At 36.0% G+C, this 21,733-nt stretch overlaps 1 protein-coding gene across 1 annotated transcript; it reads left to right on the top strand.

Moving 5' to 3' along the window:
• The first annotated feature begins 283 nt into the window (after window positions 1–283).
• Window positions 284–13,890, top strand: LOC126829586 (alpha-glucosidase). Its single transcript, XM_050559538.2, has 10 exons — window positions 284–614; window positions 2,200–2,379; window positions 2,880–3,037; window positions 3,240–3,365; window positions 6,827–6,952; window positions 9,018–9,130; window positions 9,279–9,468; window positions 11,293–11,478; window positions 12,841–12,975; window positions 13,494–13,890. Exons 1-10 carry the CDS (start codon window positions 455–457, stop codon window positions 13,863–13,865), a joined length of 1,746 nt encoding a protein of 581 aa, XP_050415495.2. The 5' UTR covers window positions 284–454; the 3' UTR covers window positions 13,866–13,890.
• Window positions 13,891–21,733: the final 7,843 nt, after the last annotated feature.

Raw genomic sequence — 21,733 nt, 5'->3', positions numbered from 1 at the left:
CACCTCACAGCTATAAACTACAGCTGCTTTAATATTATGTTATATTAGGCACCATAGTGGAGTGCCCTCTGTTATGTGTCCCCCGCCACACCAAAAATCTCAAACGCCGCCCCCTTTACAAAGGAGGCGACTCGGTAGTAACTTGTGCTAGGTCACTTAACCTAGTTTTAATAACTTGTAAATAATACAAAAAAATAAGTTCACTATAACATGATGTGTAGCCCAGTGACCCGTTACAACTCCTTACATAAATATCATACTGGTAATATTGAATAAACACTCGTTCTATACTAGCTGTATTCTATGTACATATACGTGAAATAAGATAGGTGAATGTAGAAAATAAGACCAAGGACACGATATATGGGTTGATCGTGTGTTTCACCTGCATTAAATGAAGTAGGTTGCGTACTTAGTCTGTCCAGATTCCAGCATTGAACATCAGGTGTTAAAAATGAGAGCTGGACCACTTTTACTTTTGCTAATTTGTGGCCTTTTCTGTAAGGAAATAACCGCTAAATCTAAGTTAAAATGGTGGCAGACGTCAATTATTTATCAGATATATCCGCGTTCTTTTAAAGATTCAGATGGAGATGGTGTGGGTGATTTGAAAGGTAATTATATACTAATAATGCTAACTCCAACCATACCCATCAAACATTATATCTTATATTAGACTATCTTATGTCACTTCTAGTGTATATCTGAATTTGACGTACATGTGTAGGCCTATATATGAAACACTGACGCCCAGTATTATATTATAGTACTCAGGTTTCTCGCGTAATTACGGAAGCTCTGGGGGAATATTTCTGAATTGAAATGAAATAGGATTGTTTCAAGTACATGCCAACGTGTACGCGGGACCTCGGTGTTTCATCCCATCTCAAAGAATTTATACTGTATCTTACCAGTCCCTCCGCCATGCATCACTGACAGGAGGAAACCACGCTGGAAAATGAATATGTTATACAATTAAATCCCCATATAAGGAACGGTGTGCTATATTTGTAACAAACCAGAAGTTGTGTTCCGTATAACTAGTTGATGTGTATTTATTGTGCTGGTCGCTAAATGCCTCTCAAGGATTATACCTATACAGGGGCGGGTCCAAGAATTTTTGCAGGAGGGGGTTTGCCAGGTTCCCGAGAAAATAGAGACTTTTGGCAAGCGTAAATTTTTGGTCCGTATCGTGTATCCGTATGAATTTTGCGTGTGACGTCATCAATGTGTGTGTATTTCTCATACGTGATGCGGCACACGGATACGGCAGCACGTATCGGACAGCTTTCATACGGAAAAGGTCCGTATAACATTGTCGACTTTTTTGCTACTTTTAGACGCTGAAATGTTGTATCATAGCGTTTTTATTAATCTTTGTGTATTCTAGAACACGAAGGTGTGATTTTAACCACGATGGTTAGGGAGGCGGCCGAACCTTGCAAATCAGAAAATGATTTCATTCTGTGGTAAAGGGGTATAAACTTCCTGAAATGATATATTAGTTAAACAAAAAATTACAGTCGAGTCGAAGTCGAAGATTTTTAATAAGATTCGACATTAATTTTTTTTAAATAGCTCAGCGACTGTCGAGCGACTTCACTCCCTCTGGGAAATTGTAGGCTAGGCACTTGACTAGTACTGATAGTGATCTTGGTAGATATCTGCCATCATGCTGTAATAGAACTAAGCTCAGCTCATCGACACATACGTACGCGACGCAAAAATCTGCCAAAACTCTAAAACTACTTTGACGTATGGGAAACTTCCGCTTGCCAAAAGTCTCTAATGTATCCCCCCCCCCCCACCTCCCGCATGGCCTCTATCGTCATTTTGACGTATATACATACACATTGAGCTTTTTAAACATAATTCAATTATGAATTAATACAATGACATTGTGATTCAATTTCATGGATGCAAAGCATTAATTGTGATATCACATAATGTTTATATCATTATCTCGTGCTTTGAGTGCCCATCCTGTCGCACATCTGACGATAAAGGATAAAGCACACGGCCGAGAAACTTTTCTCATAAAAAAGTGTTGTTTTACAAAATTTTTTTATGTAGCTGAGCATCGACCCCCCCCCCCCCCTGAATCCACCCCTGCTATAGAACTGTTATATATGTGATATATTTCATATAAATCATCAATAAATCAGGTTTAGAGTCAGTTATTTTGGATAACTATTTCAGGTATCATATCTAAAATAGACCACTTTGTATATATTGGTGTGAAAGCTATTTGGCTGAGCCCCTTTTATCCATCACCAATGAAAGATTTTGGGTATGATATATCTAATCATACTGATGTTGATCCTGTATTTGGCACATTAGATGATTTCCGGAATTTATTAACAGAATGTCACAAGAAAGGTAGTGTAGTATTTACATGTATATATATATATATATAACTAATATATGATGACAAAATGATGACGATATGAAATAATATGTCAACTATCGTTGCTATAACCACCGCATTAAGTATAATGTTCTATTTTCTGGGGGGGGGGGGGGGATTGGATGGCTAACATCCTACTTTTCTGCACCAACAGGGATAATGAACACGGTCATACTCCATACAGTGTACTATGAGTGACATTTTGTCTGGCTGATCCTTTAATCCGCCCCTGCCCCCCCCCCCCCATTACTTTCCTGTCTTTTTCAATCACAATCACTAATTAACACGTCCATAATGGCAAGCGTCTTTGAATTGGAATAACACGGATGTTGATACATCTGTCGCACAAATAAAAGTGATGCTGGTAACCTATTCAGTCACCTAAATGGAGACTCATTTCATATATATTTAACGGTTATACCATTGAGATAAATGAAAACTTATATAAATTATAACATATTATATACCATAGATATAAAGGTTATCATAGACTTTGTTCCAAACCACACAAGTGACCTCCATCCATGGTTCCGTGCCAGTATCCGCAATGAAGAACCGTATAAAGATTTCTATGTCTGGACAGATGGTATAGAGGGGCCCGATGGTACAAGAATCAAACCTAACAACTGGGTCAGTGATGACAGTTTTAACTCGATCGTAACACTCAACATGTCCATTAATTTGAAATAATTACATGTAATTTGCTTTTGCCTTTTTTACACATAAACTGAAATCTATGACAGAGCTTAATGCATATTTTCTTGTATTTTATTTTACTAACTTCTCGGTGAACTATCATAATGATTTTGAGTTAATCATATTTTATTTCAAGCTGAGTGTGTTTGGTGGTGAGGTATGGAAATGGAATGAACAACGACAACAGTTTTATTATCATGCGTTTTTAGAAAGTCAACCTGATCTCAACTATAGAAATCCTAAAGTTATAGAAGAAATGAATGTAAGTTATTCCTGCTGCTATTTCTTTGACTTAATTGAAGATCAAGTTTGTGACGTTAATTGCAGATGACATAATATAGTGGATATAATGATAACGATGACTATGGATTTCACTTCTTTTTTGTAACAGTGTATGAACAAACATGATATCTCATACATTATAAATCTAATAACTAGTATGGATTTCACATCTTTTTTGTAACAGTGTATGAACAAACATGATATCTCATACATTATAAATCTAATAACTAGTAGGCTACAACATGCAGGAACATAACATATATTATACATATCGAGTTATGATCATAATGGCTAGCGTTTTAATTTGCGTCGGCTTCCATCATCGCTTTCCACCCTTCGACTGTCTTTCTAGTGTTGTCAATAAGAAAATGTATTATGCTTTGGAATAACCCTGTCGAAAGTAAAAGTGTCAACATTCCAACATCAAGTTTCTGCCTTTTCCAAATACACCATTGAAAGCTTTATCAACAAACATATCCAAATTATACTTGAGATCCGAATCTTGAAGCGTAGTATATCAAGTAGAAAAATTAAAATTTTAGCAATATGTTTTTGATTATTTTTTTTTTCTAAAGTGTCCATAATGTTTTTCTTTATCAATAATAAACAAAATATTAATGCCAGTGTAAATGAGAAATGTTCTGCACCAAAATAGCATGCTGGGTTGGGCATTATTTAAGACCCCTAATTATTGTCTTACCCAAAGGTTTGGTTTGGCAATTACAAGAGGATATGATGTATCGGAATTTTACCAGGTCTTTATGAAATTTTGGCATGGAGTAAATGAGGGGTAGTGCATCTATTTTACCTTCAATCTTTTTCCTTTGAAATTATATTGATTCTGCAAAATTTTAAGTTTTGTCAATTTATAAGTGTCAAGTGTCATTTTGAGTACTAATGAGCCATATATTAACTTTTTTCCTCCGACAAATTAAATTCTAAAATATTGTTTGTATGTATTAGAAAAATAAATAAAGGCGTTTGAAGTACATGTATTTGTAGGTAAAAATTATTTCCTATTTAGTGTTGGGGGGGTGGATGGCCGAATGGTTAGTTATTACACAATATTACACAATTTTAAACTCTTAAAACCCTTTATTTGGTTTAAAAATCAAATGGAATACTTTTTAATTTGGCTATTGGTTCCATTACTCATATAGTTCATAACATTATAATTATATCGCCAAATATCAAAAAGGAGGATATTCCCCCGCAAAATTCTTTTTGAAAAAAAAATTAAGCGCCAAACGTTCTAGGCACGAATGCGCTACCCGATGAGATAACGAGCCATTTATAAGCGGTTAATTTAAAAATTAGTATTTAACGAGCATTAACAATATATAATAAACATACATTTTAATCTATAATATTATTTAACAATTTTAGAAGATATTGATATCTAATTGATATCACACTAATATCGCACTAATTGTACTGGCAAACACACCTGCCCATACCATTGTTTGTTTAATGAATATTGCTCTATAGAATATTAAAACTAGATCAGATCAATGCCCTGGTCGTGCCATCTTCTTACAGTGTTAATAATCAATGAATTAATCGCTGTGCTATTGCTCCTTGAAAGACACTTATTGTCCGGGACTATACTGGATAATTGAATACATAAACTGCCGGGAAATAGAAAGTTTTATCTATACTATAATGTTGCAATAAGTTTAGACATAGAAAACATTTGACAAAATATAATCTGTGTACACCCTCGCAGTTACTCAACGCACGATATGCTGAATTTCGTGAAGTCTCGAAAAATCGTAAAACCAGGATTGTGGGTATTTTCTCGAGATGCACGTGTATGACTATTGCATAAATACCAGGGGGTCAAAGTGATGATTCGGAATGAAAAACAAACTCTACAGCGACGCCCAGATTAATACTGGGAGAACGAGAGAGGGCTGTTGGTATGGCACAGATGGGGACTTCACAACGGCAAATTGCAAGAACGTTCCACTGCAGTCTAATCTCTTCCGGCGCTTTCAACAGACAGGCCGAACTCAAGACCGACCAAGATCCGGAAGTTCAAGGTTCACAACTGTAGACTGCTAAATCCGGACAATTCGCCCCCGGAACAGGTTCGTGACTGCGACAGGAACGGCTGCCTCAGCATTGGAACACGTCATCAGCATACACACCGTTCCCCGATGGCTCCACATTGTTGGTATAAGAGCCTACATACCATCTGTCACCGTAGGTTACAATGGGCAAGAACTGTAGGTCAGTGGCAGTGACGTGTTTGGCAACGTGTGCTCTTCACAGATGAATGTGGCTTCCACCTGTTCAGAAATGATGACCGGGGTCGTGTTTATCGCCGTAGAGAGTGGGAAGGGGGTGGCACCGACTGCCACCAAGATGTTCATCCTTATGGTGGTGGCGGAGTTATGACCGGGATCGTGTTAATCGCCGTAGTGTGTGTGTGGGGGGGGGGGGGGGCACCGAACTAGTGTAGGCGAGTTATGATATGGGGATGGATTTGCGACCAGCAGAGAACAAGGATTGCCATCATCCGTGGGATCCGGAATGGCCAATGACACACAGATGAATTTCAGCCACCATGGTTGCCATTTTGCAGCATGACAATGCCCGACCACATACCATCAGACTGGTTCGTAATTATTTGAACAATGTTAACGTCAACACATTACCTTGGCCATCATGTTCTCTTGACATGAACCCAATAGAGCACCTCTGGGATCATCTTCATCGGCAACTGAGGCAACGGCAACTCATCCCGCAAACCGACATCAACTTAAGCAAGATTTATTGCAAAAATGGCAAAGGATTGCCCGGTCTAAGAGTTCTCCGCGTAAATCAAAAGACACTCTCTACTACCCTCAAGATGATATCGGCGGGAGGAGTCAAAGAAGGAAATTTCAGAAAATTCAGCCATAAAATTCGGCGCATCATCAGCCCCTCCAAAAAAATCCATAGCCCCACCAAATTTTACGACCTGGCTACGGGCCCGATTCCTACTGACGTCATAAGACGACTGACAACATCCATGAGGAGACGCGTTTTGGCATGTATCGATGTCCACGGAGGCCACGTGCGCTATTAAGTCGTTTCTTGTCAAATGATCATACTGCATAAGGACTTATTCGAGGGCTTCTCATTGTGTGTAATTATTAATCTAGACCCCATTGATCTTTAACACTGCTGTTAATGTTTAGATTCAGAAACTTATTCCTCTCAATAAAATATTCATCGTTTAAAACAAAACTGTCTGTTTTATAGAACATGTACACGGAGTGTCAACTTTCTTTTGCCCGGTAGTTTAGAATGGATGGAGATATTAAAAACAAGCAGATTGTGGAAAAATCTCTCATTTTGGATCTTATAAAAGGAAATGGTAAGAGTAAGTTGTCATAAGTATTGACAAAGGCACATTGATAGATTTTTGTACACCACTATGACTTTCTATTGCAGAACGTCATACGATTTTGGAGTGAGATGGGTGTCGATGGGATTAGAGTAGACGCCATTACAAATCTGTATGAAGTAGCAGATGTGAGTTTAAACGAACCGTTAAGCGGGAAACCTGGCGTTCCGGAGGTAATTTTCATTTTAATAGCAAAGTTTCATTGAAATGGACTAGAGATAAAAAGTGAGTGGAGTAGCAAAGGTTATCAGTGGCGGGGGACAAAGGCCGCTCTGACGCTCCCACACGATCTATGTTATTACATTTTGTCAAATTACATAATGAAGAAAGAACAAAAAAGAGCAAAAATAAAGAGTCAAAACGCAATACATGCTAGAGTTTTTAAAGGATTTTTCTCAAACATTTGGAGTTATTGCCCTCGCCATTCTGACATCGCGATCTTTCGTCAACTCTATAGATGCTAAAAGATTTTTTACGGAACTTTTTCAAACTTTTTATGAAGCATTGACATCTTAAATGGGTGTTTCCAATCGAGTTTGGAGTGACTGCCCTTGCCATTCTGACATCGCTCTGGGGTTAGTCCCTTTGTCCCTATCAATATTGAGCGCTGTGCGATGTTCTGTTTTGGCGTTACCCCCCGCCATAGCCCCACACCCTTCTCAGTCTTTAACATATAGTTTTCATATTTGGGGTGAAACATCGGGGTCATTTCAGGACGAACCCTGTCGATTTCCATAGTTCTGCATTCAAGAGTTACCCCCCTCCTAGGCCCATCGATTGAAAACCTTGTTAACCCGATCGAGGCTACAGTTTTTAAAAGGATTCCTATCAAATTCAATGTAAAGCATTGTGGTATCAAGGAGATCCCTATCGATATTTGCCATTGTGTGACGCCATGTTTCGGAGTTACCTCCTCCTTTCCAAATTCCATGTTACAGTTTTTAATGGATTTTTAAAAAAAAAATTATCAACATCCAAGTTTACCTTTCAGATAAGCTGTTGTCTATGGCTATAATTTTTCGAGACAAAGCTATTGTCTGAGCGTTATTCCACACCAGTTCTGTCCTTTGTGGGTCCCATATTTTGTCACAAAATGTTCTTAAATTGAAAGATGGAAAACAGTACATAATCATTATTGACTCCAAAACAAAACAAAAAACAAAAAAAATACCCAAAGTTAATGACATCAGTTCAATTTCAGTAGACAGTTGTCTAATGTCGCAATCAAAACCAGAACGTAATATTGACGCAATGTTTAATTCTAGCATGTATATGGGAGACCTATCAAAAAAGTTACTATTATCATTTGCGTAATATTGATAAAATTAGAAAGTCCATTTCTCCAGATCGTTAACCAGTTCGTTTGTAACTCCAGAGGCTTGATAACTGTTTTTCCTACTAGCAGGGTTTCTCAATAAACCCTCAGATAAATCCATCGTCATGATTAATTCCTGGAATACAGTGCTCGCCGCATATCCCATCTGTCTGTCGTTTCATGTCTCAATAGCATACAGAATAGAATACAAAATAATGCTACTTGTCTTTAAATGTTTGATGACTTTAGGCCCACTTTATCGTTCTGCGATACAGAGTACTTATAATTTATCATCATATCCATGTAATTTTATCTGAAAAAAAAACAAATTTTTATTTATATTTTTTTGTATCCAGTATCTCTTTGTTATCTCGTTTTATTATGCCATTGCAATTTTGTCTTGCCCTATAATATGTCTTTCTACATCGCATGAGCACATTCATGTGATTGTTGTACCTTATAGAATCGTGTACTAATACTAATAAATAATTATAATGTAACGTCAATAAATGACCCATTTAAGATGTCATTAAGAAAATCCCTCTACTCGATGATCGACGTTTTGCTCCCTCGGCCAAGTCTATGAAAAATTGTATAATTAATGAGATCTATTTCTGTATTTATTAAGCTGTATTTACAGATAATATATCATTATGATATATATTATTTATTTTCATAGTTTCAATATGATATATATTTACAGATAGTATCATTATGATATATATTATTCATTTTCATAGTTTCAATATAATATATATTTACAGATAGTATCATTATGATATATATTATTTATTTTCATAGTTTCAATATGATATATATTTACAGATAGTATCATTATGATATATATTATTCATTTTCATAGTTTCAATATAATATATATTTACAGATAGTATCATTATGATATATATTATTTATCTTCATAGTTTCAATATGAATATTTAAATCATATCTACTCATCGAATTTGCCTGAGATTGAAGGTGCTATTCGTGGATGGAGGAATGCAATGAATGAATTTGCAAATGAAGATGAGTCAAGGTACTTTTATTTTAAATATTCATTATCAATCGATGTAATATTTTCTTCTGGAATTTTGAAGTAACATTTTTATGGTGTAGGAAATATAGTTTTTTTTTGTCGTTCTTAAAATCATACATTTATAACTAGATGTAAAGTTTATTTGTAGGTTTATGGTTGTTGAATTATATGATACACCAGATAATCGTAATGCTTATCTGGGATATGGTTGTGATCTACCCTTTAACTTTGATCTCGTTGATCCTGGTATAACTGCTGATTGTGGAGGTCGATGTATGAGAGACTTGGTTGATATTGAGTATTCGTCACTGCCTAAAAATTCTTGGCCAAATTTTGTGGTACGTAAATACAAAATAAAAATGTTATGCTAACGTATTGTCTTACTATTCCGCACCAACCCGTATAATGAAGATGAACATACGTCATGCATTATGCTACTGGTGGTTAAATTTTGTCCAAACAGCGACGTATACGGCCTACTCCCATTACAGTATTATTTAGTTTTTGTCAATATCTATTTTAGTGAGAGAATTAAATATTTATAGATGCTTCGTTTCAGCTTAAATATGTTAAAACTTTAGCCTCAAATCTTATTTGAAATAAAGGTTTAGAGCCTGTTATCAATAATTGCTGACATTTGTCTGAAATGGAGATAACTATTTTTTTCTACCGTATATGGATTTTCAAAATTCCCTGCCCATCCATGTCATTTATGCTATTCTTTACGTCAGATGTTTTCGCCAATATTTAATTTTATGCCAACTTCAGAATTGTTAGTAAAACTATAGCATTTACTTGCCAATTATCACGATTTTGGGGTAATGCATAAGGGACATGAGTTGATGAACTTTATTGAATTTCAACATCGTAAATTTTGTTTGAAAAGATTTACGAAATATTAAACAGTCCATATACTATATACACATGTTATCCCCCATTTGCCGAAAATATTTTGAATGCGATAGAGACTACAATTTTAAAATTTGGTGTGAAGCATCAGGGTCATGACAGGATGAAACCCATCGACATTCAACGATTTGCGAGTTTCCATTCCGGAGTTATCCCTTCTTTGCTGAAAAACTGGTGGAAAGTATTGGGGTCATGAAAAAATGAAATCTATCCATATTGAGTGTGTAGGGTCTCCTGTCCAACCCCGTGGGTTTTCTCCGGGTCCTCCCCCCCCCCTGCTAAAGACCCCTACGCGCAAGCGAATTATTGAAATAAATTGAACCATGTGTTAATCCCGAAATGACCTAGTTTGTGTCGAGTGGACGTTAAATCCCATCCCTATCGATATTCAGCGTTAAGAGTTATGCCCTCTTTCACAAAATAGTTTGATTTCTATCGAGCATCAGCGTTCTGATACTTTCTGTTTCGGAGTTATGCCCCATTAATCGAAATCACTGTGAACGCGATAGAGGATATAAGTTTTTATTTGTTTTTTTCTTTCAAATTAGGTGTGGAGGATTGAGGTAATGAGAAGAATTATTATACCCCCTTTTTCGAAAACTAGTGAACACATTAGTGTCACGAGTGGACGAGCCCTATCGATGTTCATTGTTCTGCTATCTTCTGTTTCCGTGTTAACCCCATTTCCCGAAAATCGAGGCTATAGTTTTTAAGGGATTTTTTCAAGCTTGTGAACACGATAGTGATCAGATTTCTTGAAGGCATACTTTCTTATCAAATTTGGACAACATCCAAGTTTTTGTTTCAGATAACTGCTTTCGAGACATAGCTGCTGTGTGGGCGTATTCTCGTGTCTATCTTGATTAAATATACTTTAATAACATATTCTAGCTAAACAGGTAAACTTGTTAACTTGCAGGGCTAACTTCCGCTTTCACATCATGGTGCCGATGAATTCGACCTTAAAAGTTTTGTAAACACATTATAAGAAATATAAAAACCTAACAAAATGATTTCGAATTATTCTGACAAATATGCGATTCACTTGTTAACAAATCTTATTGTTACTACCCTATTCACTTTCTGGTCATAGAGAGAGAGAGAGGGGGGGGGGGAGAGAGAGAGAGATGAGGTTTAACGTCCACTCGACACAAACTAGGTCATTTCGGGACTATCTGGTCATAGAAATACAGATTGTGTATGGTCGACGGTTAATAGAAACTGCCTGGTGATCCCACATCTTTGTTTTATAGCTAGGTAATCATGATCGTAAACGTATAACAAAGAAAAGGGGACCAGGCGCAGCTAATGCCATGAATATGTTGCTACTGACCCTGAGAGGAACACCAACAACATATTACGGTGAAGAGATCGGTATGATAGAAGTTGATGTACCATTTGAAGACACCAAAGATCCTTGGGGAATAAATTACGGAAAGGTATGGAACTAATTTTATTTTCCAAAGTGAATATATAGCTTCAAGATTCTACTGCACAAATCAGTCAGACTCAAACTCAATCTAATTAAAATATAGATCTATATTTCGTTTCGTTTTTTATACTTTCGATGGCCTACACTACATGTAGTAAAGACAAGTAAAAACGAAATTTTGAACTATAAAAGACGAAACGAAATTGGATCTGTGTTTTAATCAGATTGGACTCAAACTGGAACATGAACATATAACCCCTGTTGTAATAAATTACAGTTATTACAATAGGGGTTTGTATTACAATAGTGGTTAAGATAAATGTTATTACACTGTATTTATTACAATAGCGGTTAGTATTACAATAGGGGCTACAACAATCAATCCGTTCATATCGGTATGCACAAAGAACCCTTGAAATATTGAAATTAAAAAAGAGTCGGCAATAACTCCATTTTCCACTACACATATGTAACCATAGAATTAAAAATGACCATGATATGTTTGTCTCAAAATGACCTTTTATTGTCCACTCATTAAAACCCATTCCATTCCAATCTTCTTTTTTTTTTACAAATGTCAGCGTTTAGAATATCAGCTGTAGTCAACAAAACATTCGACAGTGTACACATAATGTTTTGAAATTCAACCTGTACTGTTTATGGACAGCCAACATGGAGGGTAAAGGAAATCAGTAAAATCTATCTTCCACGTCAGATGTTATAAACACAATAGTTCTCCTTCTAATTGAGGTAGAATGTTCAAACTTGATGTAGGCGTTCATTAGGTGAATGCCTTGAACGAGTTCAATGATTAACATTTCCCACTAAAACTAAGCAGCGCCAAGCAATTTCATTGGTCGATGCTTTGGAACAAGATAACTGATGGAGAGTGATGAAACTTAGTGTATAGTTTCACTACCAGGTACTTCAAAACCTTCAGAGCATTTTATGCTTAGACTAAGTATAGATAATCAGTTTGATTGCTTAATACTTTTGAAAAAGATAAATGTACAATTAATCAATATGTGTCATCTATTTATTTTGGGATTTCAGCATGGGACGTCAGCCTCACTGTTGGCTGGTTCCAATTGTTTATGATTAGTTGTGCTTGATTTTTATCACCGAACTGCTTTAGTTCAGCGTGATAATGTAATTATGTTATCTATATGGATGAATTGGGGATTTATTTCTTTTTATTTTATTGTGTCTACTTTCATTTTGTACCTGGAAAAGGATTTTGTGCATCCAAATTACTAAACATCAGAAAATCAGGATAGATTTTAATGTTAAACTTTGGAAAGATCCGTCAAGCACAACTGGGAAAACCATCTAAAAAAAATAACTATACCATTTTTGTTTCAAACTGAAGGAACGTTATACAGAATTCACCAGAGATCCTTGTAGGACACCATTACAGTGGAGTGGGGATTACCAAAGTGGTTTTACTACCGCCGAGAAACCTTGGTTACCTATACATGCTAATTATAAAACTCTCAATGTTGAGGTTAGTATTGATAAGTTTAAAACTGCTCCCAAGTCTTCGTTTGGTATCATTTCATAAGCCAGGAATTGGTTATTGTTAACTAACTATATTCTTTAAAGTCTATGATCGTCATTTGAGGGATGGCTTTTCAATCCCTTGTAAACTGCTGGGTCTCTTAAAGAAATGTAATTCTAATAAGGGTTCAATTCCGGTCATTATTTACAAAGTTATGATAATTTAAAAGTTGTCAACATTCCGTATCCACTGTGACGATATACAGAGTTAGTGCTACCTATAATTTACGTTGAATCTTTAATGGTTCTCTTTTTAAACCGACTGAATCAAAGCTAGGAGATTATCTTCCGTCAATATTTTGCATTTGTTTTCTTATAAGAAATTAAATTAATCGTTAAATAATCTGAGTACATTTTAGTCTTGATTAAGCCGTGAAAAGTAAGATATTGTCTGAAAAATAAAAACAACGACCGGCGACTTTAAGGAAAAGATAATGTATAAATATGTAACTATTTAATTTTCAGGCCCAGAAAGCCTCTAAAGAATTGAGCCCACTACAACTTTACAAACAACTTGGGGAACTCAGAGAAAATCCAGCATTTCAATATGGCGATCTTATCTATGCTGTCGTCAACGACAATATATTTTCGTACATTCGCAATTCTGTGGGCGATTCTCGTTACCTCGTTACTATTAATTTCGGTAAAACTAATTCTAAAGACGATTATACTGACTATACAGATGGCAGAGTTCTGGGAAGAATAATTGCCCACACTGGTAATATGAAGAATGAACCTTACTATAAGAAGGACATGGAGATACCATTAAATGGTATATTATTACAGCCAGATCAAGGTTTAGTTATAGAGTTGTTAAATAAACGACAGGAACTCTAGATCACGCAAGCACACACAATATAGTTTCCTTTTAATCCATCTTTTATGTACACAAAAATATATTATTGATTTCAAAGTGAATAACCAGGTATCTCTTAGTTTACCCAATATTCATATAATTACAGTGGCCATCTTTAATATCGCACATTAAAACATAACGACGCATAATTATTGTGAAAGGACTGACCGCACTGATATTACCGCGCCCCATTTGTGCATAAATCACGCTCTTGAAGCTTCTGCCAGATGAGTTGCAAGATGTCCCCGCCAGTTATAAGGGGTAATGCATTTCTTCTCCTGGCAATCCAGCCAGTTTCTCCTACCCTTCTGACACCTGTGCTCCGAGTTCTTCATATTCGGAATTAGACAGTCTATATGCAACACAATTCTAAGGATACGGCTTCTCCGACATATCATCTCTCCTACATCTCGGTGACCATCTTCTGTCGTTACCCCTTCTGGTTTTGTATCTCTTCATTCAAAACTTCAAACACTGGAACTAATGCCCGTACGATGAGTAATCCAAATTAATCTTCAAAACACAAGATTAACAAAAGCCGCAATATATTTTTTAAGTGCAATTAACAATTATCAGCATAACGCAGAGGGGGCCGTGCCGTGCAACACGTGTTCTCGTCTTATCCTCCCAGGAAGGTTGATCCGATTCTCTTGGAGAAATGAATCATTTGTAAATCATTTAAGTCGTCAACCAAATTCGTTATGCTGAACAAATAAACAAGATCGGGTAATTTTTTTCTAACTGTATAAGGACCTGTCCAAAATGATTGAAGTGTGTGAGGAATGCTCACCCACCTCTTAGGAATATAGGTCCAAACTTGACTCCCCCCCCCCCCCCAGCAAAATCATTTTGTAAGCTGTGATGGTCATTATGTTTCTTTGCAAGCATTCATTTATTTAGGGAAAAACCAGATGAATCGTGATCACGGGATCGATGCGCGAGGAAGACTCGATCCATATGAGTATCCCAATCGCGTTGAAATTCCTCGACATAATGGCTAAGCATTGTCTGCAAGGTACGGTTGTACGTTTCTACTTAGTCGTCTGAAGCAGGATGATATGGAGTAGGTCAGATTTGATTTGGCTGCTTTGGTCTGAATGGATGCTACCAGCTACTCCAAAACGTAATATGATACAAAGTAATGCATTGACCAGGGTTCCAGCTCTCATATCGTTCATCGAAATCGCCTCAACCCATTTATTCCCATTATAAGATTCAGGAAGTGGTTTCATTATGCCGATGGCAATCCGCCCCATCGGATAACTACTGCTGCCTAAGGACGCTTACAGAGGACTTCCCAATTTCGCACATCATCTCTGAGACCTGGCCAGTAATAAAATTGGGTAAGTTTGGAATGAGTGTTGTCTGCTCCCAAATGACCTCCACTGTCCTCATCGTGGCATCTTTTGAGCATTTATTGTTTCGAGGTGAGATTTAACTGTTTAGTTTTAAAATTATGTTTAAAGGAGCTATATCGCTAATATTTGGGACCTAGAAATTGACACAAATGGGTCGCAACGCATATAATAATGTAATATGATTATAAAACTGATTTACATTCAATCGTTTCTGTTTTACTGTAATTACTAATCAGTTTTGTTCGGCTAAATACGCCAGCAGTCTCAATCGAATGGCAATCTCTAGCGTCTGGTTATTCCAGTCTACACTGATAGTATTTATTGCGCATGCTTTCCAGATTAGAATATGTCGTCACCTTTTGACACGACAAGTGGAATATGTCTAGCCTCGTTCTTCGAGTCCCTTGTTACAAATGGCGCTGAAACTAATTATGGTATACGACACGATTCGTGTACCAATGGTAAAATGTTTATTTTGTCTTAAATATTGAATATCAGAAGTCCTTCTTTTCCCGGTAAGATCACATTTAAATTGACAAATAATTCGTGTTTTCAATGTCGAATACCTTGGATGATATTGAGTTAGAGACTTAGCTACTTTAATATTAGGGTGAGGAAATGTAAAGAAACCTAGAAATTTACTAGTTTTTAATCAGCGATATTAACAAGAGTTTCCTCCCTTCCTCCCTTATTCACAATACGTTTAATGCGTTTATTTTGGTGTCTAAATGTGCTTGTGAATAACAAAATAAATGGATGAAAATCAAAAATAATGACTTTGGAATTTGTTACTTTGAAAAATATTAAGCAAATATACCATTCAGCACTGCGCAACTACAGGGTAAATAACTCAACATGGGAAATCACAAAGTCTCACAGAGATACCTGAATATATACACTACAATCATCATGGACATATTTTGTTATAAATTTTATTCAATATCTATTCACACCCAACACATTGTTTAATCTTAGATTGTACACTAATAGTGCACTATTGAATGTGGAAATGTAATAATAATAGCTTCTCGTACAAAAATGAAAAAAAAAATATATTCAAAACCAGTTTTGGAATCAGGTTGATAGGCCTATTATCTTTCAAATGAAGCATTTTTTTTTATTTCAGCTAACATGTTGCCTTTAAATGAATTACTTGAGCACATATAGGCAAAATTGATATTTTTAAAGGTTTGTGCATGTGACCTGAAAAATAAAGAAAATCCAATTTGTTTACATTTCGTGGTTTTTTTTCTCTTTCTTTTCGTTATTATCCTCGCTTCATACGACTCTTGAATTGTATTTTTAAAACTTTATGACCCATGCATAATAACTTATATTCTTTACCAAGTATTGAAACTCATCAGCGACAATTGGTTCTGGGAAGGCTTTCAGAGACAATTATGGCTAAGTTCTTCAAGTCTGGAATGGTTTTTCGTATCTATTAAACAGGCAATATGCAAGAGTTAAATATGCCTATTACAGGTCTTTCTTCAGGCCTTAAATGTTATATAAATTTATTAGACATCAATTATCTTACCAACTCCCGATGCCATCAGATGGCTTGGATAATAAATATATTTAAATACGTTTTGCGACTGATAAAATAACCGTAAAAATGGATAATCAAGACATTGTTTATTATCGTAGCAATGACAATCGAGTCTAAACTGTTATTATATCGCCGTTAACAAGGCTTGGGAAGAAGTTTGACTGAAATGTTCAACATAATTCCCTTTCATTATCTATTTTTTAACTATTATCTTTATTCTTTATCTAATCTTACCTAATTCCAGTTTAATTAATGGATAAGCTCAAGTATTTACATCAAAACATATACTATACAGGATTATCACTAGAAGCGTTAACATAAATAAACAATAATGGATTAAATACTTAACTAATTAGCTTCTACCCCGATTGACATTAACCATGACACATTCATTACTATCTAAAACTTACTGGCCATTATGCCTGGTCATATGTGCCTCCTCGACACTCATAAAAATAACACACAAAATATTAGTAATTAAATAGTAATAATACTAATTGAAAAATATACTGGATACTATCATGAATTATATATTTAAAATTGTATTATCAATCAGTTTCCTTCTTCGGTTGCAGTGCAACACAAGAATATTAGCTATTATTATTATGTGCCCATTTATCCACAGTTCAATTATCTAGAAATTTGTATCTTTGTCTGTAATGTGTCATTTGTCTGATAAAATTCTGGTTCTTCTTTAATTACTTTCTGTTTCCATTCCCACTCAGTGAAGCACCCAATCAATGTTCGAGTTCTGTATATCCGTCTTTCAATCTGGAAATACTGTATACCAGTTTATGGATCTTGAAATTGAGCATTCACTCTGAATCTTTTACCATATGGATATAGGGTTTCATCACATTCACACATTCTGATTTCCGCCTGTCTTGCTGGGAAAGTTCATATGTCATATTTGGAAATGGTTCTGGAATCTTATTCTTGTTTACCTCAGTCCATGCCCTTCCACACTCATCAACATCACATTTCGAGACCCAAGTATTTACTGCATGTAATTTATTTATCCACTTAGTTAAATTTTCAAATTCACCATACGACGTCTTCTGCTTTTCTGTAAAATTTGCTCTATTTGGCATATCCGATTGTGATATTATTTCTGTCCTCATTTCCTTCGTTGTTTGAAAATGCCAGTTATCAACAGACTAAGTTGTGGTTGTAACCATTAATGTTTGTAATTGAATATTTTTATCAGATATATTCCTGCTTACAGTTTGGGACTCACCGCCTTTTCTTGAACACCACGTCCCTTGTTCATTTGAACCTACAGTTAAAGAATTAATCTTTTTTTTAAACTTCTGGCATCTAAGAATATGCCATGTGGATATATTTGTTATGAAAGTATTTTCTACAATCTGGGCTACTGATTATCTGCGAGTAATCCATTTCATGTGAGGTACGGCAGGTAGGTCTATCAGAATTAAAAATTGACTCTGGAGCACTCACTGTTTTTAAGAGAACTGCCGCACTGCTTTGTAAAGAAGCAGTGGGGCAATACCGCCATGATTTCAAGTGAAAATTCTGTACTATTTGAGAGAGGGAAAGTATCATAAATATCGTACTTCTAAGACAAAGTACAGGTCATTCACATTACAAAAACGGGATTTTGGAATTGAAATATTTTCTCGCGCCCGGCGGTAGACACCCCGCCCCATGCCCCAGTGCTTCAAATTCGTTAAAATAAATGCCCTGTACAAAGACGATGCCATAATAACGTTGCTACCAACAACATCTATAATCAACTCTTTGATCTGTCAGTTGCGCTTGACACTGCAGACCCTAAGATTCTACTAAATCGACTTTCTACTGAATTTAGCATCGTTGATTCTGCTATAAAACTACTGCAATCATACTGTGCAAATCGTGGAAAATGCTCTGTCATTAAAACCTGTAATGACAGTCAAATTACATCATTAGCCAGGGACATATAGATGTTTTATTCGATGAACGTGTATGTATGGAAGCTCAGGTAAACTATTATATAAGAAAACTAAGTCAGATTAGAACATTTGTCACAAATGATGAAACAAAAACTTTCATCAATTCGTATGTCACCCCGAGACAATATACTCCCATTTCTTTGAACTCTGGTGCACCAAACACATATATCTTCTCTACTAATATTTGTGCCTGTCGCTTGTCTGTCTGTTTGTCTGTCTGTCTGTCTGTTCGGGGTTGGCGGCTACACTAGGTCTGCCCCGAGCCTGACTTTTGGAGTATAGGGGTAGCTCGGACCGGGGAGTAACATAGGCCAGGTGGCGTTAGTCTACCACTTCCGGTTTCGGAGTTATGACCCCCGAGCAAAGCCGGTCTGTTCGGGGTTGGCGGCTACACTAGGTCTGCCCCGAGTCTGAAATTTGGGGTATAGGGGTAGCTCGGACCAGGGAGTAACATAGGCCAGGTGGCGTTAGTCTACCACTTCCGGTTTCGGAGTTATGACCCCCGAGCGAAGCCGGGTATCCTGCTAGTAAATTTATAAACAGCAAATAGTGCAAAATTTATTCTGCAGCTAGCTTAGTAATCCAAACTAAACCAGCATCTCATATTACTCCCATATTGTATAATCTATATTGGTTACCTATTTCCTTTAGAGATAAGTTCAAAATACTCCTTCTTACTTATAAATTCTTAAATAACCCCTGCCCCTCATATTTGTCTGGGCTCATTGGTTTAGTAGCACGTTGTGCAAAAGTATGTTTATTTGGTAATAGTAAAAACAGTCGCTTGAAAGCCTATAAAGTAAAAGTGGTTCTGTCCCGGAGTCAAGGTCAGTATTTCCATCAGTCCAACTGGGATGCTCCGGGGCACAAAACAGTTCGTTCTTTCCTTCAAGCATTTATCATTTTGAAAACATACGATGATGCTCTACGACCATGTTTATCTTGAAGATAGCTATTTGTTCAGGGATTATAGCGTCCAAGAAACCGATCGTTATCTGCTACTGTGGGTTTTCACCAGACCGATCGCATAACAATATAATACATTTATTACGCTCTCGTAAAATATAATCACCGACGATAAAATGATTCAAGCATATATTAATATCTCTTAATTGACATTCGGTAAACTTTTGCTTAGACACTGCAGTGAATCTTGCAATTATGAGTAATTTAGCGAGTAAATTGTAATGCAGTAGTCGTGTATAAACATATTTTATGTACAATAAAATAATGATAAGATCTATTTATTAGAACAATATTGTACAGAACAATAAACATATAGAGATATATAGAAATAGCGATATGGACAGAATATTATCTTTTTTAATACACTTTAAAGTTACAATTTCATATTTTTAATTTATAATTTTACAATGTATTAAAATAAAGCCCTAAAATAGATGGTATCTATAAACAGTCCTACCTTGTTAAAGAATAATCCTATAATTCACTATTGCCAGTTGAGAAATTGGCAAAAATATCATTTTCAACTTCAAATTCAGACGTTTGAAGATAGCTATTCCATGGTGGGGAATAGAAATCAAGGGAGGTAATTCGGGGGTAATTGTGTTATTATTTCTGGTGTGAAGATTTTTAAGTGTGAGAAACGTCGTATAATGGTGAGTTGACAACCTATTGAGCAAAAGACATAAAAATATTTATGTTTTGACTTTCTTAGAAAATATGAAATTGTAACTTTAATATAATGATATATGCGTGTGTTTGATATCAATGATAAGTCAATGTAGATACTCAATTATGAAACTATTGATGACCCGTATATGTCCATAGGGGTTGTTATATATAGATCAGTACTGTCCATTGAATACAAGTTTATAGAATTATTGATAATTTGTATTTCGTCTCTTATCAATCATCTGACAACAACTCAAGTTTCCGGTGTTGCTGATTAGGAACGTCTGTTTCAATAAGATTGGCAGCTGTTATAAGAAGTATCAATTTGTGTTTAATTTGATGAAGACATCGTGGACCATGTTGTCAGCAATGGGGAGAGGGGAGGGCTTTTGCTCGGACAGCTGTGGTTCCGTCTACTCTTTATCGAATTCCAACTGCCATTGGTTCTTTTACACAAGCGATTGAGTACACAGGGGCACCTAGGTATTTTTTCCCATCCGAACGACTAGACGTTTTCTGCACCACCAACAAGAATAATTAATCCATGCTAGAATATTCCGAGGAAACTTTCTGGACCGACCTTTAACACAATTATTATGGGGAAACCTCCACCACTGACTTCCTTATAATCATAAGTATAAGAGATAGTGAAGTCATATTTAAAGCTACAGATTGTTGTTATTATTTTCATGTTATAATTGATTGTTATAAATTGTTTTACTCATGGATGTACAATAATTATATGGTTATATTTATTATTGATCATTGCTTGATAAAGATACCTGTAAGAGTACTGACATGGTGCATGTAATAAACTAAGAATGAGTGAGAGAGAGAGGAATGGGGTTTAACGTCCACTCGACACAAACTAGGTCATTTTGGGACTAACATATGGTTCAATTTTATTTCCATAATTCGCTTGCGCGTAGGGGTCTTTAGCAGTGGGAGGAAACCAGAGGACCCGGAGAAAACCCACGAGGTTGGACAGGCGACCCTACTCCTTGTCACGTACAACCGGGGAATCGAAACCACGCCAGTTGACTCAATGACAGAATTTATGATACAGCGCGCACGTGCTAACCATTCAATCATCCAACCCCCCAACTGAGAATGAGTTAATCTATAAACTTGTGTTCTTATGAATTTTATACTCTTACTTCTAAATGTCTTTTAAAGATAATACAGATGGAGATTATAATACAAAGATTTCGAAAATAACTAACGTTTTAAATAACTAACACTTTAAGTAAACAGTAGCCAACTAAATATTGTCCATTGACCAATTCCAATACACACGTCCACAAAAGAACCCACAAAAGTACACACAGTGGATTTCTCAGACTTCAGCTGCGCCG

The sequence above is a fragment of the Patella vulgata genome, chromosome 8 (genome assembly GCF_932274485.2).
Source record: "Patella vulgata chromosome 8, xgPatVulg1.2, whole genome shotgun sequence".
NCBI lineage: Eukaryota > Metazoa > Mollusca > Gastropoda > Patellidae > Patella > Patella vulgata.
The sequence above is the reverse complement of the archived record's forward strand: the minus strand, read 5'-3'. Positions and strand labels throughout refer to the sequence as shown.